The 18200-nt window shown below is 33.7% G+C and overlaps 1 protein-coding gene and 1 pseudogene across 1 annotated transcript; one reads left to right on the forward strand and one right to left on the reverse strand.

Annotated features, from left to right (window-relative positions):
• Positions 1–11100: 11100 nt before the first annotated feature.
• On the forward strand, positions 11101–12378 carry LOC146912093 (uncharacterized). The gene is made up of 3 exons (XM_085719059.1): positions 11101–11351; positions 11573–11942; positions 12024–12378. The coding sequence occupies exons 1-3, from the start codon at positions 11146–11148 to the stop codon at positions 12174–12176; spliced, it is 729 nt and encodes a 242-aa protein (XP_085575185.1). The 5' UTR covers positions 11101–11145; the 3' UTR covers positions 12177–12378.
• Positions 12379–12828: 450 nt separating this feature from the next.
• LOC146912094 (uncharacterized) lies at positions 12829–15786 on the reverse strand (annotated as a pseudogene).
• Between the last annotated feature and the right edge of the window lie 2414 nt (positions 15787–18200).

Below are 18200 nucleotides of genomic sequence, written 5' to 3' on the forward strand. Positions count from 1 at the left end.
TTTGTTATTTAACTATTTTATTATATATTAACTATTATATATTTTAACTGTATAGGAGATAATTCATTTGCTCCAAACACCAATAATGCGTGGTTAGAGGAGGAACTACGTGAGACCTTAACTACTACAAAGTTGCGTGGTTAGAGGAGGAACTACGTAAGGCAGCTGATAAGAACTTAGAATTGAAACTTGTGAATCGCATGTTGATCTTGAAGATGGATGACTTGAAAAGGGAGTTTGGTTCGTGCTAATGTTTGCCAGTGTTTTAATGCATTTGTGTGATGTTGTGTTATATTTTCATGTATTTTGATGCATGTGGACTATTTTCGTGTATTCTGATGTGTGTCATTGTGTTTTAATATTTTAACGTTAATATATTGGTTCATCTAATATATATTTTGGGTTGTAGTTTACTCAATGTGGTAATTTGAGTATGATGTGTACTATTTTCGTGTATTTTGATGTGTGTCGCATTGTGTTTTAATATTTTAACGTTAATATTTTGGTTCATCTAATATTTTGGGTTGTAGTTTACTCAATGTGGTAATTTGAGTATGATGTGTACTATTTTCGTGTATTTTGATGTGTGTCGCATTGTGTTTTAAGATTTTAACGTTAATATTTTGGTTCATCTCATATTTTGGTTTGTAGTTTACTCAATATGGTAATTTGAGTATGATGTGTACTATTTCCGTGTATTTTGATGTGTGTCATTGTGTTTTAATATTTTAACGACAACGATAATATTTTGGTTCACCTAATATTTTGGTTTGTTGTTTACTCAATGTCGTAATTTAATTTGAGTATGGTACTTAAGTGTTATTGTCAATATTTTGATGTTGCAACCTAAACAGTGTTAATTTTTCAACAATGTTTTTCAGTGTGTCGTATTGTTTGCAGGGACGGACCTGAACAAGGCATGGTGTTGCAAGTGCCACACCAGTTCAGGTCCGATTTATTTTTTTATAATTTTGTTTTGTTCGATTCACTTTATATTTTGACTCATATATTAATACAGACATCTAATTTTTATTGTGTTTATACGTCTGTCTATATTCTTACTCATATATTAATACGAAAACATATTTTTTTTAATTTATATACGTGTCTATATTTTTACTTATATAAGAGAACTTTTTTTTTTTAATTTATACATGTGTTTATATTTTAACTTGTATATTAATATGGAGACCGATTTTTATTTTTAATTTATACGCATCTCTATATTTTTACTCATAGTTAATACGAAAATAAATTTTTGTACAATTTGTACATATGTCTATATTTTTATTCATGAGAAATGCTTGAATACACGACTTGCTTTGTCGTGGGATATGCACGACCGTGTATTCCACTAAACACCGTTCAGATTTTTTTAATTTGTTTTAATTAAAATTGAATTTAAAAAAATGAAGTGATGCCACGTCACCTATCGTGCATGTCGTGTGTATGGATTTGTCGTGTGATTTAGCAATGCTCTTTATTCATATATATCAATATAGAATTTTTTTTTATAATTTATATGCAATTGCGACTTGCTTCCAAATAAACAGGTAAACGCTGTCACTCATCCGTATGCACGGGTATCCTGCTAGAGCATTAGACATCTCTTGTAACTTATATAGAAAGAAATGTTCTTAGCACAATTAGTAATGATATAATTTTAGTTCATTTTCAACAAATAAAAAATATATTGTAAAGAAAAAAATATTTAATTATTTGACAAAAAAAAATTGCCCCACTAGCATTCAAAGTCCAGATCCGCCCCTGATTGTTTGTTGGATATGCTCAAATTGTTGGATTGTTTTTATTGTTGTGGCCAAGCCTAAGTACATTGCACTGAAAATAAAAATAAACAAATTATGAAGATCATATTTATTTTTTTTTGAAAGAAACTGAATCAACACGAGTGGTTATTATAATGGTTTTTAAAATTAAGAATACCAATAACTTTATAATTAACCAATGGAACCTTGGAAAACGTTGTAACGGTTGCCATGCATCAATTAATGTAACCTTTCGAAGGGTTGCATCTCTACAAATAATCTGCAATTATGTATATATAAATCCCAATTGTTGGACAACATAATCATTATCATTTTTGTACTTACTCCTTGCAAAACAAAATGAATGATCAAGGCAATTTAGAAGAAATGTCTCCACAATCATCCGTTGTTACAAATGACGAAACTAGGGTTAATATTGAAAACCTCTTTGATCAAATAAAGGATATGCTAGATCTGAGTTTTGATGCTTTTAGTTTGGATGAAGCCCGTATCTTGAATTTGAAAGAACTAATGGAACAAGTTACTGTCTTCAAAGATTCCTTCAATGATGTCGAAGTTGGGTTCTACCTTGCCATCAAATTCTATCTCTATTCTTTTGGTCCTAACATGAGAAAGATTAATAACGATCTTGCAGCCCTTCGATTATGTGAGCATCAGTATGGTGTCTCGCAACGTGAACTTAACTTTCTCAATAAACAGCGTGAGATCAATTCTGAGAAAATTCTGAAGCATATACTTAGTCAATCTTACCATGAAGATCTTCTCAAAAAACTTGGAAAAAGACTACGTACTCTACAAGACATGGTAGCAACTGGCCAACATGTCGAAGATGATGAGATCAACATTATCGAGGAAAAAATTAGAGTCGCTAACGTAAAATTGGGACTCATTCCGAGGATGAAAGAATCTACATACAAGACTCTCAATGAAGTGATTGCTAAAATTATGGGAGGTCACAATGAAAGATCCGAAATTGAATCTAACATGAATAAAGCGTTCGAAACTTATGAAGCAGCACTTAGTATCAAGAACGAATTAATAGAGGGATGGACAGACTTACAAGCGTTTGTTTGGATGTAATTTAATAATGGTTACATTACCATCTAATTTAAATTTTTATTTTACAAAAATGAGTTAGGTTAATGCATTTGTAATTTGTAAATGAGTTAGGTTAATGTAATTTGTAATTTTTATCAAGTATGTGTTATAAAGTTTTAAATGTTCGTTAATATCAATTGCATTAATTATCATTTCATCGTTAGTTGTCTAGATCGTAGTTGCATTTTTTCAATGTGTTAGATTATTGGTTGTGTTCTGCCCAATTTGATGTCCAATGCATCCAAGTAACAATATATACATACATATAGTTCAGACGCTAACCGTTTTGAAAAAACAAAATTAACGGTAAATTTTCATCGTCCGTGGACACGCGGTCTTTGGGTGGACACAAAACACAGAAAAGTGAACATGCTAAAATCATTTGAAAATCAATGATCATTTAATTGTTATTTTTTCTATTTTTTCCTTTTTATGTATATGTATATGTGACCAAATAAAGGGTCCAAATCTTTGTGTTGGCAAAGGGTACAAAACCCTTACAAATGGCTGTCACAGTGTCTCTTACCGGTTTTGTGATGACATCATTAGATTCCTGACGAGGGCAGCAAAATCTTCCAAAAATCTATCTAAATCTCAATGCATCACCATCAACAGTGCACTGTAGGGAAGTAGGAATATAGGCCTGCATTGGTAATGATAGTAATCATTATAGTGCTGCAAAAGAGCCTGTGTGCACACGCGTTTCGGTCCAGTGTGCCATCAATTTATTGAAGTGAATTAGTCTTCATCTTTTCCTATCGTTGATCTCAGATCGGACGGCTACAATATCAAGAAGACATAACCCGTCTGAACAATCTCAGCCGTATATTTTAATCAAACGGCATCTGTGTGTATCTGCATTGTGGTTATGCTTCATGTTATCTTACACCCAGTAATTAAGCGGGACTATAATTTTGGTGAGATTTTTTCCTTTCAAAATTTAGGTGGGATTTATTTCCCTCAAACATAAATTCATCTGTAGATAACTTTGTTTGATTAATTTTTACTCCGTTTCAAAATGAATGTCGCTTTAGCCAACAAAAATTGTTTCAAAATGAATGTCACTATCAGTTTTCAATGCAGTAATATTTTTTTCTTTTTAATTGCACCCTCTAATTAATACTCTGCACACTAAGTGACTTAAGTCGGAATTATATGTGTTATTGGATCTGACAAAATATCCCATTAGAAACGTAGTCAATTGGAAAGGTCGTTACTCATATGATCAAAGCATAGTTAACCGATTGAATGCAACATACTTACCGTGTGTTTGGATAAACATTGAAAATAATTGATTCTTACAAGAAACTCATAGTAATTATATAAGGACATTATAAGGAGCAATAAGGGACCAAGAACTCAAGTTACCCAAACCGGAATCTTAGTTGAGTCGATCTAGGAGAAGATCCGCTAAGAAATCCTGGTAAACTTATACAAGGACATTAAAAGGAGCAGTAAGGGATCAGGAACTCAAGTCACCCAAACTGGAATCTTAGTTGTGAGTCGTTCTAGGAGAAGATCCCCTAAGAAATCCTGGTAAACTTATTGAAGGACATTAAAAGGAGCAGTAGGGGATCAGGAACTCAAGTCACCCAAACTGGAATCTTAGGTGTGAGTCGATCTAGGAGAAGATCCGCTAAGAAATCCTGGTAAACTTATACAAGGGCATTACAAGGAACAGTACGGGATCATGAACTCAAATCACCCAAACCGGAATCTTAGGTGTGAGTCGTTCTAGGAGAATATCCCTTAAGAAATCCTGGTGAACTTATAGAAGGACATTAAAAGGAGCAGTGAGGGATCAGGAACTCAAGTCACCCAAACCGAAATCTTAGGTGTGAGTCGATCTAGGAGAAGATCCGTTAAGAAATCCTGGTAAACTTATAGAAGGACATTACAAGGAACAGTAAGGGATCAAGAACTCAAGTCACCCAAACCGGAATCTTAGCTGTGAGTCGATCTAGGAGAATATCCGCTAAGAAATCATGGTAAACTTATACAAGGACATTACAAGGAACAGTAAGGGATCAGGAACTCAAGTCACTCAAACCAGAATCTTAGCTGTGAGTCGTTCTAGGAGAAGATCCCCTAAGAAATTCTGGTAAACTTATAGAAGGACGTTAAAAGGATAAGTAAGGGATCAGGAACTCAAGTCACCCAAACCGGAATCTTAGGTGTGAGTCGATCTAGGAGAAGATCCGTTAAGAAATCCTGGTAAACTTATATAAGGACATTATAAGGAGCAGTACGGGATCAGGAACTCAAGTTGCCCAAACTGGAATCTTAGTTGTGAGTCGATCTAGGAGAAGATCCCCTAAGATATCCTGGTAAACTTATACTACAAGGACATTACAAGGAACAGTAAGGGATCAGGAACTCAAGTTAACCAAACCGAAATCTTAGTTGTGCGTCGTTCTAGGAGAAGATCCGCTAAGAAATCCTGGTAAAATTATACAAGGACATTACAAGGAACAATAAGGGATCAGGAATAATAATGGAGCATGAAATCAAATTACCCCCAACAGAATCTTATGTGTAAGTCGATATGGGAAAATATCCCATTAGAAACCTAGTGAACCTGTAAGTACATTACTCACACAATAAAAATAGATGTCAACGACTAGGCAACATACTTAATCAATCGAAGCGTTCAATAGACCTTATTGGATTATGAACGGAACATGAACCGAGATTACTGCAATCATAATCATATGCGGTGTAGAGAGAGCTTTCTTCTTAAATACTGCAATCATAATCATATGCGGTGTAGAGAGAGAGCTTTCTTCTTAAATTTTGAATCCACCACATGCAGAAATTGTGGAACTTGGTTTTGATTCAACGACGTATTCAATTTGCCTAAGGTTTTCTTTTGATTCTCTACAAAGGTTTTTGAATTGATAGTCAAAAGCTTTTAGAACATATCAGTTTTTTTTTAACTGCTAATTCCAATAAAAAGTTAAAGATCAATTGAGTTTGAATAAATAAAATAATCAGAAAATTATGTACTATGTTTTTCGAATGTTCTTAAAACTGGAAATATCGATGAATTCTTCTTAACAACAATTTACGATACCAGAAATATAATATGTCGGGGTGAAATAATGAAGTGTAATTCAGGAACGAAGTCTAAAAATTGACATTTTCTTTTGATTTGTAGGGGTGAAGGTAAAGTTGTAAGGGTATAGGGTAAAATTTCCCCAGGTTCTTAGGTCTTGGGCCACTTAATATTATTGGGCCCATAGACTATTTTTCTCTGGCATGCGTACCACCCTCCCATTCCCAACATACAAACGGTACCCGATCCACCATTTTGCCCAGCCCAGTAATTATTACCAACAAACACGGGAAGGGAAACTAAATAGACAATTTTCATCTCTCCACTAAATTAACACGCGCGTGCATCGCTATACTCCAACTTAAGGAAGACGACAATGGCTTACTCCGACGACGACAGTTACAACAGTGTGGCTTTCTCCGACGATGACCGTGACAGCGACAGCGACTACCTCCCACCCGGCTACAGCAACAGTTACTCCAACAACACAAACCCCAACAACTCACCAGGGATATTTTTACGCAGGTACTTTGCTATTTTTGTTGCATTTGTTGTTTTTTTACCGTTTATTTCTTCTTAAAGGCTAACCTTTTATTTACCATTTTTGTTGATTGACTACATTCTTCTTTGTTTCAGAACCTATACTGTGCAAACCGTATATATAGCTTGTTAGGTTAAACAATGAATATATCGAATTTTTAACTAATTTAATGTGCACACTTATTTTTGATGGACCTGCATGTTGATTTACACAGTTAACCAAAATCATTGACCATGTGTATATTTCATTGTTTCAGACGAGAGACAAGAGGATTCTACCCTAAACCAATCAATTATTTCTATACGGCCATTTTACCAAAAAAGGTAACAAATCATATTTTTAAAGCTCTTCTAGTTTTATTCTTATTATTATCTGTAGACTTTTTTGTAAACTAGTTGCTTATTGATTGTTGCATAAGGCAACTGGTCTAAGATTATACTTTTTTGTAAACTAGTTACTTATTGATTGTTGCATAAGGAAACTGGTCTAAGATTAATGTAACTTTATAGTCTATTTATAATCTATTATTTTCCCTTACAGAACACAATCAAAGTGCAATCAGATTTTGCCCATAATTGGGCGAAAGAGCTAAGGGTTCAGAACCAATATAGTGTCATCCTCCCTAGTGAGCAAATCCTTGATGTTGAAATGATATGGGATCACGCACTTGTGTACTTGCAATCCGATAGATGTGTGGCGGAAGAATGTGGTTTTAATGAGCCGACATGGGTGGAACTGAAATATGTGACTGAAGGTAACAGGTTTGTCATGACTGTCTTAACCGATGCTGACAAGGTGTCAGGTTGTTCAAACAAGCATCCATCTCTGTTAGAATTTGAAGTCGAAGATGACAAAAATGCCGTAGAACCATATGTTCCTGATGACGATTGTGTTGTCCTTGAACATCCTCCTGATGGTTACGGACCTTTGTTGATTGAACTACAGGATGCTGATTATGACAATGAGGATTCGAGTGGAGACTACGAAAACCAACGTGGTGATGGAGATGCTGGAACTCAAGGTGGTGTTCAGATGACTGAAATGGAAGATGCTGATTATAATAATGAGAATGAGGATGAGGAATTGGTTGATTACTATGCTTTTGCTGAAGATCATGACCAAGGTGCTGCGAATGATGCAGATGTAGATGGCCAAGGTGATGGTAATGATGTTGAGAATGTGTTGGGAAATCATCGTGATGATGGTGGCAATGAAGAATGTGGTGGTCATTATGTTACTCGTGAAGATGATGGTGGTAATTATGCTGATGGTGGTAAGTATGCTGGTGGTGATGAAGACTCTGATCAAGAATATCTTCCTGGAGAAGATGAAGAAGATTGGTTACACCGTGAACTTCAACCGGATGAGTGGGATATTTACAACTGGGAGCGTAAAGTATCAGCAGCATTTGCAAACACCAAGAAGCCTCAGGCTTTGGTAAGTGAACCGAACTTTATACTTTACTTAATTACACCAAATGTACTTATGAATTTGTATATATTAGAATATAATATACGGCTCACTGCACCCCGTCTCAATTTCACCATGCAGTTTCAAAAGCTCGTCCACTAATAATTGTTTAAAGTTGCTCCGTTAATTTCAATTCAAGGACATGCAGTCATTTCCCTTATTGTTTGGATGTATATCATGTATTATCTCTTGCATTTGTTAATTCCTGCAGTTGATTTATAAGAGTAGAATGTATGTATATCAATAGACATATTACAATTGTATGGACATAGACATATGTCATTACATGAGTTCACGTTACATGACTTCACTGATGTTAAACTTCTTACTTGTTTATGTAGTATATTCCAGCCGTTACTACTAAGTTTGGCCTAAAAGATGGCCAACAATCGATTATACTTAGTAGTGAGGACGACGGTGCTGAATATGTATGCAAGATACTGCCTTCTATTCATAGCCCAAACGAGCGGCATTTGGGTCAGGGCTGGTATGAGTTTGTCAAGGACAGAAAGCTAAAGCCTGGAGACTTGTTGAAGTTTGCACTTGATCGCGACGCAGAATATTTGTCTGTACAAATAGTGCGCTGCTAAGATTTTTTTAAATATTTGTTTGTTGTACAACTTCGTGTACTTTTCGGTCTATAACATCAACCGTGGGTGTATATTACTTGGATATATATTACTTATTACCTGTCGAACATTTTTTCAAAAGGGATGGAAAGAATTTTTCAATCTAAAATCAGAATCAATATAATTCAAAAGTAGGACGTGTCACAATTATCTTGTGTAAAACAGAAAATCACAAAAAGAACATAACTTATTATTCATTTAAGCTCGTCCTTTATCTTGATGATTTATGTCTTTAGCAGCGGCGAAGCTAACAATATTTTTACGCGGTGGCCATATATATATATTGCACCTGAAATCGAACTTGTGTTAGCCAAATATACATTATTAGAGGTAGCTAAATATAAAAATACAACTAACTCAATAATTTAAATTTTTTTGGGGCAGCCATAGGCCATAGCTACCCCTTGGTTGTACAAGCATTCGTCCCTGATCTTTTGTTTATTGTAAAAAAGACCGGACCGGAGGAAATATATTGTTTATTACTCCCTCCATCCCAATTTATCTGACCCCTTGGCTCATTTCACACATACTAGACCATCGACCCGTGCTCCGCACGGGTCCCACCGACTAAAATATGTACGAATAAGTTATATCATAATAATAAAAAAAATATGAAATATTCACATGATAAAAATGTATTACATTAATCATATCATCTTGACATTAATATATAGTTTGAAAACCGTACATTTTACATTAGATATCATACATTACGAAATACTATAAAAACGACATTTGAAGTGACATTAGTATTTTCACATTCATCATTGGTTATCATCAACCTTTTTTTTTTTTACGTATTCAACTCATCTCTTAAAGTAACTCTTGTTAATAGTCATTACAAATAAAACAAACAAAAATTGACTCCTTTGAAACTTGATCCAAGCCTTACACCAATTCCATATTAAGTTTGTTCTTGTGTGGCAAGAGTTTGTAATTCCCCTCATTAAATCCTATCATGACATTCTCTACCTTATATGTTCCTCCTTCTTCAACCATTCCTTGAATTGTTGGCACCAGGAACTTATGAACAGTGGCATGGATCCGTCCTCGCTAAACAAAAAATAACATGTCATTAACATAAACCATACTATATGTTATCGTAGTGGCAACTTGAAAAAAGGATCATTTATTTATACAATTGATTTATATATATATATATATATATATATATATATATATATATATATATATATATCAACCAATATCATGTTCATGAAGATGATATCGTCTGGATTTTCCTTATCACGGATCAGCCATAAATGGGCCACACAGACAATCAACTTCAAATCCTTCTTTCCACCTGTCACAGCTGAAATGGGGGTGAAAATGTTTGCCATATTAGCAAGTGCAAGAAAGAGTTATATTTGCTTAATTTTGCTTAAAGTCGAGAATGGCTGTATTAGCACAACTAAGTGGTATTTAAATAGGTAATTGGCAATTCTCTTCGTTAGTTTCAAATGTGATTATTAATCATAGTTTTCTATTGGTAATAATTACTATTCAAAAGTTTTTAACTGCCATTAACTACGTTCTTGATTGCCATTAACACTACGTCATAATTACTGTTCAAAATCGAATCAACCTTGATACGTGTTAATTTTTGAAATAAGTACGTAGTTAATTGCTTTTAATAGGTAGTAATTGGTAAAGTGATTGGTGCATAATGCATAAAAGCAATTAAAAGTAATTCCTATACAAAAATATGCGACTTAAAAGTTTTTAATTGTCATTAACGACGTTTTCAAGCCATTAACTACGTTCTTAATTGCCATTAACAATACGTAATAATTACTATTCAAAATCGAATCAACCTTGATACGTGTTAATTTTTGAAATAAGTAGGTCATAATTGCTTTTAATAGGTAGTAATTGGTAGAGTGATTAGTGCATACTTTAGTGGTAAAATTCGAGGGAAATTTCACTTTGAAACGCATATCTTCCTATCACTCTATATCGGATAGCACATTATAGTGTAAAAAATGCATGCGTGAAACATTGAAATGTCAGTATTGGGAATTAGGGCAAAGTAGGGAGGATTAGGGCAAACATGATAGCCAAGCAAGTCTAGCTTTTATAATAAAGGATAAAGGATTAAGAAAAATGTATAAATAAAGGAGAAAGTGGAATATATTGTATTGGGAATGATAAAAGTAGTATTATTTAGTGTTATATTGTATTGGAAATGATGAAAGTTGTATTGAAAATTGAAATGACTCAGTTATTTTGGGACACTTTTTTTAAGAAAATGGGTCAGATATTCCGGGACGGAGGGAGTAGTAGTTATTGAAGGTTAAAAATTATTGTTTAATATTTAATCGCTGTTTTTGTTAACATAAATTATCGACTTACACATTTGGTATTTTGGATTAAAAGGGTTGATGAAAATATTTGATCAAATTATAAGTGAATAATTGCCTAAAAAAAGGTCTAAGATATATATATTTTTTTTAAGAGCTATAAGATAATTTTAAAACTGATTAAAAATAAAATTGGTATAATAGTGACATGGCATCTAGCTTGCATTTGCATCCCTGCCTGCCACATTACCCAATTTGGCATCAAATGAGTATAAATAGAAGGAAACCCTTGGGCCTTGGTTACCACTTTCTCCAATTTTACCACTTCCCCCAATTTGATAGCGACATCACACCTTATATATTCTTCATCACCCTACATCGTCAATCTTCCGATTTCATCCTAGATTTCAAAATGGAGAGCCACCGTAACTACTTCCAGCGCCAGACTGAGGAATCAAAGTACTGTATGAGGTTAGTAGATTTCTTTACGTCATTTTCTTGTTGTTGATGTTGTCGCTGTTATTTCAATCACTTTACCAACTTAGGGTCTGCGTTTATAGAGGACTATTATATATGGCTGACAACTAATTATTATGTAATAATGCTGCTGATTTAAATCTACTTGTTGAAAATGATGTCATTTTGCATGTTTAGGGTTATCCTTTTAATTCATTTGATCTGATTATGTTTAGGCCACCACCGGCGCAAGGTATCAGGTTAAGAATTCACCATATGGGTGAACTTCTTCAGACACCTTTTAAATTGTACGTAAAGGGTAAGGTTGATGAGATGGACTGGGAGTGGGATGTGGACTATATAAACCATTACAAATTGGAAGAATTGGTCAAGTGTGAAGAACATTACAATAATATCAAATGCATGTGGTACTGGTTCCCCAAGTATAGTTTTCAACGTGGCCTAAGGCCTTTGAATTGTGATGACCATGTACTGCAATTTGTTAAGGATATGAAGGATTACAAAGTTGCTGATATTTATGTGGAACATAAAGTTGACACACCTGTTCTTCCGGAAGATGGTGATGGTCATGAAGTTCAAAACAAGGTAATATAAATCAAACAGAAAGGGTTTAAGCTATTTTTTTTCTTCTTCTTTTCAACTATTGATTATATGTTATGCTTGTAGGCTAAGAAGGCAAGGAAGGCAGACAAGGGACCCGATGCTGAGGGGAACTCAAAGGATGTTGATCAAGAAACATTATCAAAGGAGGGAAAGAAAGGAAAGGCTGGAAAAGAGAGCAAGGGAAATAAGGGGAAGGCCAGAGCTACTAACAACTAATCGATCAAGAGAAATATATAAGCTTTGTTTTGTTATAAGTAGCCTCATTTTGCAAGTAGTATATCTGTTATATTTTGGAATGTGTAATGTCCTTGCAATGTCTTTAATAACTTGTACTTTGTATTGACTTGGTTCAATCCTAGAACACTTTCAAGTGACTAATTGTATGGAGTATATGGACATTGTCCAACTATATCACTAATATTCTTGCATATGCTATAAGTATTGATATTTAACACATTATGCACTGTCCGCATAGGTGAGTTAAGACAAGTTTGTGTGATCGTAGTAGGTAACATTCTACATTATTAACATATTAATTTGAGATTTACCTTCCTATTTGTCATGTTTATCAAATAAACTCTTCAAAATTAACGCGTACACCAGTTTTTCAAAGAACTGAAATGATTATCTCAAATGTATTACCAAAGTTAACGCGTACACCAGTTTTTCAAAGAAGTGAGATGATTATTACCATACATATTACCAAAGTTAACACGAACACCAGTTTTTCAAAGAAGTGAAATGATTATTACCATACATATTACTAAAGTTAACGCGTACACCAATTTTTCAAAGAAGTGAAATGATTGTTACCAAAGTTAACACGAATGATTACCATATATATTACCAAAGTTAAGGCGAACACCAGTTTTTCAAAGAACTGAAATGATTACCATTAACATTACCAAAATTAACGCGTACACTGGTTTTTCAAACAACTGAAATGATTACCATACATATTACCATACACAATACATGATATATATTATATATAGTAATGACCAGGATATTTTAATAGCCAATCAAAGCTACATCAAGTTGCCAATTTCATGACATGCACTAAATTATTGTTCCCAAAATGAGCAAATTTGAAGCGGACAGTGTCACCAGGTTTGTAACCACCTAACCTACAAAAGTTCCTCCATCCACCAACAATTTTCGTAATTTTCTCTGGTCGATTGGTCTTGATGACCGTACATTCCACAACTTCGCAATTTGATCCACATAGATTAAGACTTGTGAACCCTCTCGATCTAACGTAATCCCCAAATTCTTTATTGAAAATCTGAACAATAATTACAAATAATAGAACACAGTTTGTTAAAATACTGTCTACAATTATCAATAATTGTTTTTTACAAGATATAGCTTTAAAAAAAACATCTTACCAATTGTGAGCTTATAGAAAGGTAGTCGGTCACAAGTACATTAAAGCATCTAGTCGTTCCATTCTTCGTACTAAGGCTATGAAATGTAGGGTATTGGGATGAATCTGTAAGGGTTTTCCCCTTCAATACCCAGAAGTTGTTATTCCCCAAATAGAATGCATGCAGCTCGTGTTCCTTCGATTGTAAAAGCTTCCCTAAAAGATACCCAACCGTTTGTAATAATCGGTTTCATTTCGTTCTTCACCACTGTCACCAGATATGGATTATCGTTGTCATCCCTCAATATCCATTCATCCCCCAACTCATTGTAATGCTCCAAAACAAACTTTGGATCAATCTCTCCGTAGGGCTGGATAGTGAACAATCATGTTAACGACAAAACAAAATGATAAAACTTGATAAGAAACCATGTTTTTTTCAATGGTTGCATAAGAAATGAAAGGAGTAAACTTACCTGATCTGGAACATGTATTGTAGAGAATTGGCCTTGTACCACATAATTCATCATTCTATGAACTCAGGGATTGTCAAAGTATGATAATGAGTTATGGTGGTGTGCCCTGGTATGCAGAAAATGATAATTCATTCAGTATAGTACCTTGTTAATAAAGCCCTCGGTCATAGAAGATGTTGTGTTAAATGAAGTTGGTGAACATAATATACGTCATATGTTATAGTTGTTGACTCAATAAATTTTTACCACTCACTCACCTAATGCAAAGATGAATCATTTATGAGTGTAATCTTGGCTTTGTATTCACTCATTTTTGTATGGATTGAGTCTGAATAAATGGATATTAAAGGTAAATACAACAAACGTAATAAACCCATAGCATCAGACATCTTCCAACGTGCATGAAGTAATCACATTCAAAAATTCATTTAAACAACAGGTCTATCCCATACATAAAAACTACTTCTGTGACATACAAGAAGAAAATAGTAAGATCACCCTACCATCAACATACTAAGCCTTACACACTATTACTTACCATTTCATCTAAATGCTTCCAACCTTGGTTGATAATAACACCAACATACTCTACATCTACGTTATAAGTTTGTTGGAAGTTCATTGGGATTTTGGGATACTTATCAGTTGTGTAACTCAATCAAGTCATGTGTGTTAACTTATCATTCAGAATCGGAGCTGATCACAATTGGACTCTTCTTGTTGCTCATATGTTTATCTACCCCATCATAATTCTCAACAGCAATCATTTCATAGGTGTTATCTTCAGCATTCATTCAAGAGTACTGTCATACCTGACGTCATATAACAATTAGAACCGGAGATGTACAAGTCAAGTCCACCCTGCATGATCTCCCACTTGGATGGTTTAACCACCCACATTCATCTACATCAATTTCATATCTCCATGCCTTGCAAAATGCTAGACAAATTTCAATTCTATCCTGTAATTATATAACATAAATGCACAGTTAGTTCACTCGTATCACTGGTATATATAGAATCTAATTGAAATGCCTTCAACAATTCATTAAGTTATGAATAACCAATAATGGTTTATGATTTGAAATTTATAATCATAAAATTTGCAATGCCATATGGGGGGTAAATGATAGTTTGGAATGGCTTGTGAATTCCCTTTGATTTACTGCCTCTTGATCTTCTGAAAAACAGATATTGGTATTGATCAAATATTGTACATAACCTTACTAAATGATGTCAGTTATGAGGGACATGTATGTTAAGTTTTGTTTGTTGACAATTGTTTCCAGGTTGGGACCTAAATCAACATGTATGTCAATGCAAGCATATCAATTAACCTGTTTCAAATAACTCAACCTACCCACAACTCTTAATCTTTACTCATTAATCTATTAATCTATGCTGCGAATTGACAACAACCCATTGCTTCGTTTGGTACCAACAGACTCCCAACTCACACGCAACTGAAGCTGATGTTAATCCCCAACACAATCGTAACAAATCAATGATTTTAAATCGAAACCAATAACTAATTAAACAAACCAACTTTACCTTTTCGAAACTACATCCATTCAACGATGCGAGCTGAGAACAACGATCAAGGGAAGGCGAAAGATGCAAACTTTGGTCAAGACAGGATCGATTGTTGAAGGAAGAAGGCTGATTAATGAAGAATCAAACTTCGTCGGATCTTAATTTTTTGTTGAACGAAGAATCAAAAATCTTAATTTTAGGGATTTAGATCTTAATTTTGGGGATTTTGATGATTTAGATCTTAATTATTTCAGTAATGACATAATTAAAAGTAGGTTTGTTAAAAGAGTTTGATTAATGACGCAATATTAACTTGTTTCTTATATTTCATAAGTATTATTCAGCATTTTCCAAAAACATGACAATATTTAAAAAAAACCGATTGAAAACCTGCTAAATGAATTCATCCTGGCCAGTCAATATTTTAATATTATATCTAGGGCTGAAATCGATTTGAAAAAACTGATCCATGATGGATCATATTGGGCCACTGGTCCATATTAGAATTTGTCTCAAGTTTACTATATTTTGTTTCCTCCGAGTAAAAGTAACTTAATTTATAGTGGTGTTTTTATTATTATGGTGTAGTGGTGATGTTTGTCTAGAAAACAAGACTTGGTTTGTATTTTTCATCAATGTGAGTTATATTTGATGTTAAATGTAGTTTGGAGACTTGTGGTGCAGATCTTTTTATGAAACTATTTAATTCCAAAGCAAATGTACTTTTAAGTTATACATCAGTGACACATTTATTTTGTATTTTATTTTGATCGATCGAACAAAACTGATTGATGTTTGTGTGTGTAAACTATATTTAAAATTTTCAAATTGATTAATGAGTGTTTAGGATAACATAGGAAAGTGGAATACAATTTTTTTTTTTTTAATTTCACTCGTACCTGTAGCACAATGTATGAAAATCCCAAAATATGAGTTAGGTGTTACAATTTAAAAGTAATTTAAAAAAGGGTTTAATCATGAATTTAGTGACGGATATTTCAAAAAAAAATGAATTTAGTGACGGCTAATTTTTGTAAGTTTATATCGGGCATAAATTAATATATTATAACTACTCGCATTTTTATTCAGAAGATATAAAATAAATACTAAGTTAACTAATCGATTAGTGATTTATTAAAAAAAACTAATCAATTAGTGATAATTAATTATGTGTTAGGTGTATGGATTGTACGCTTCAACTTATATGACTTGTTTCTAGAGAAACAACTTGGATAAAATTTAAGTGTGAAAAAAATATAGTTATTGTATCATAATTATTCTTAATTTTATTTTGATGATATTAAAAAAATAGTAATTTTAACAAATTCTTGTGTCACAAACATTTTGGGCAAACCCTTCTTTCTCCTGGAATTGTTCTTTTAATTCAAGTAGATACATCTCGTACCACATATGTTAGTGTCGTGTTATAGGACACACCTTCAATGAAAAGTGTCGATGATATAAAGATTACAACTAAAGGAAAAAAAAAATAAATAATTTATCTAAACATCCTAATTTTCCTTCCATCCCTAGTTTTCTAAAAAAAAAAAAACAATGATTACAAAAGAATAAAACAAAGAGCACAGTGAATTCAAAGAACTACAACTTTGATATACAAATTACGACACATAAATTCAACTTAGGATTTGAACTATGTTATTTATTGATGGTGAATGAAGATGAACACACAACTAGGGGTGGGAACGGGCCAGGCCGCCCGACAGGGGCCTACGACCTAGCCTATTTAAAGCCTAGCTCGGCCCAGCTCGTTTAATAAAAAGGTCAGGCTCAAGCTTTATATAAAGCCTATTTACTTAAATAGGCCAGCTAAGGCTTAGAAAAAAGCCTATTAAGCCTATCAGGCCGGCCTATTAAGCTTTTTATATATAATATATCTTTCATTATTCATATTGTTGAAGATTTTTTCATAAACTCAACCCTTCATATGATTTGGTTATTTAGTACCACATATAGTTGTGTGATTAGACATTCGTAAGATTTCGTTATTTAGTAGCAGACATATTCGTGTGTTTTAGGCCTTCATATGTTTTGGCCTATTTAGTAGTAGGCTTATAGATGTTGCTAGACTTTAGTGTAAAATAGGCTTTTAAATAGGCTTTCAGGCTTCATCAGGCCTTTAAAAAGGTCAGGCCAGACCTTAAAAATGAGCCTATGACGGGTAATAGGCCAGACTCAGGCCTATAATTTTTGAAGCAGGCCAGACTTAGGCTTTACAAAGCCCGGCCCCGCCTAGCCCATTTCCATCCCTACACTCAACACACAAATGCACCTGGTGAGAGTGTCAGAGTTGATTTCTTTGATATCATCTTTGGAAGGATGATGGCACCTCATCATATGATGTTTTTTAGTGTTTTATCCAGTATTTTTCTGTTCATTTGAGGACTTTTTAGAGATTTTAGAGTGAGTTACTCATGGTTTAGGCAAAGTTTTGTAATGTTTTGAGTCATTATATGTCGCTTTCTTTCATAATCAAACAATTTTATAAGTGTTTTGAGTCTTTTTGCTACATATTATAGGATTGATCAAAACAAAGACATCATATACATTATAAGAATTTATGGAAGCAAGTAGACCAAGTACATTAAAGATACGAAGAGTAAACCAACTTGGGGAAATTCTTTCTTAAGTTTTAAGCACATGTCGAACGAGGAAAGTACATGAAAAATGAAGAACTCGGCAAGGAAAATTACACAGCGTACCACATACAACAAGGGTGCACCACACACACATAGGAGGGAGAAAATCTGGATTGGTCGCTGGCCTACGTGTTCTGCGTAAGACCCCTACATGCGACACACATGGAATATTCAAAATAAGAAAGCAATTACGCACACATCAGCGTGC

Source organism: Medicago sativa, chromosome 6, assembly GCF_051527215.1.
Source record: "Medicago sativa cultivar Bolivia chromosome 6, Bolivia_mono, whole genome shotgun sequence".
NCBI lineage: Eukaryota > Viridiplantae > Streptophyta > Magnoliopsida > Fabales > Fabaceae > Medicago > Medicago sativa.

What these genes read in the sequence shown, in the direction of transcription:
- LOC146912093 (XM_085719059.1), top strand. Translation starts at nt 11,146, where the DNA reads ATGAGTATAAATAGAAGGAAACCCTTGGGCCTTGGTTACCACTTTCTC. An exon ending in GAATCAAAGTACTGTATGAG is followed by an intron (nt 11,352 to 11,572) that starts GTTAGTAGATTT and finishes GATTATGTTTAG; the next exon opens with GCCACCACCGGCGCAAGGTA. An exon ending in GTCATGAAGTTCAAAACAAG is followed by an intron (nt 11,943 to 12,023) that starts GTAATATAAATC and finishes TTATGCTTGTAG; the next exon opens with GCTAAGAAGGCAAGGAAGGC.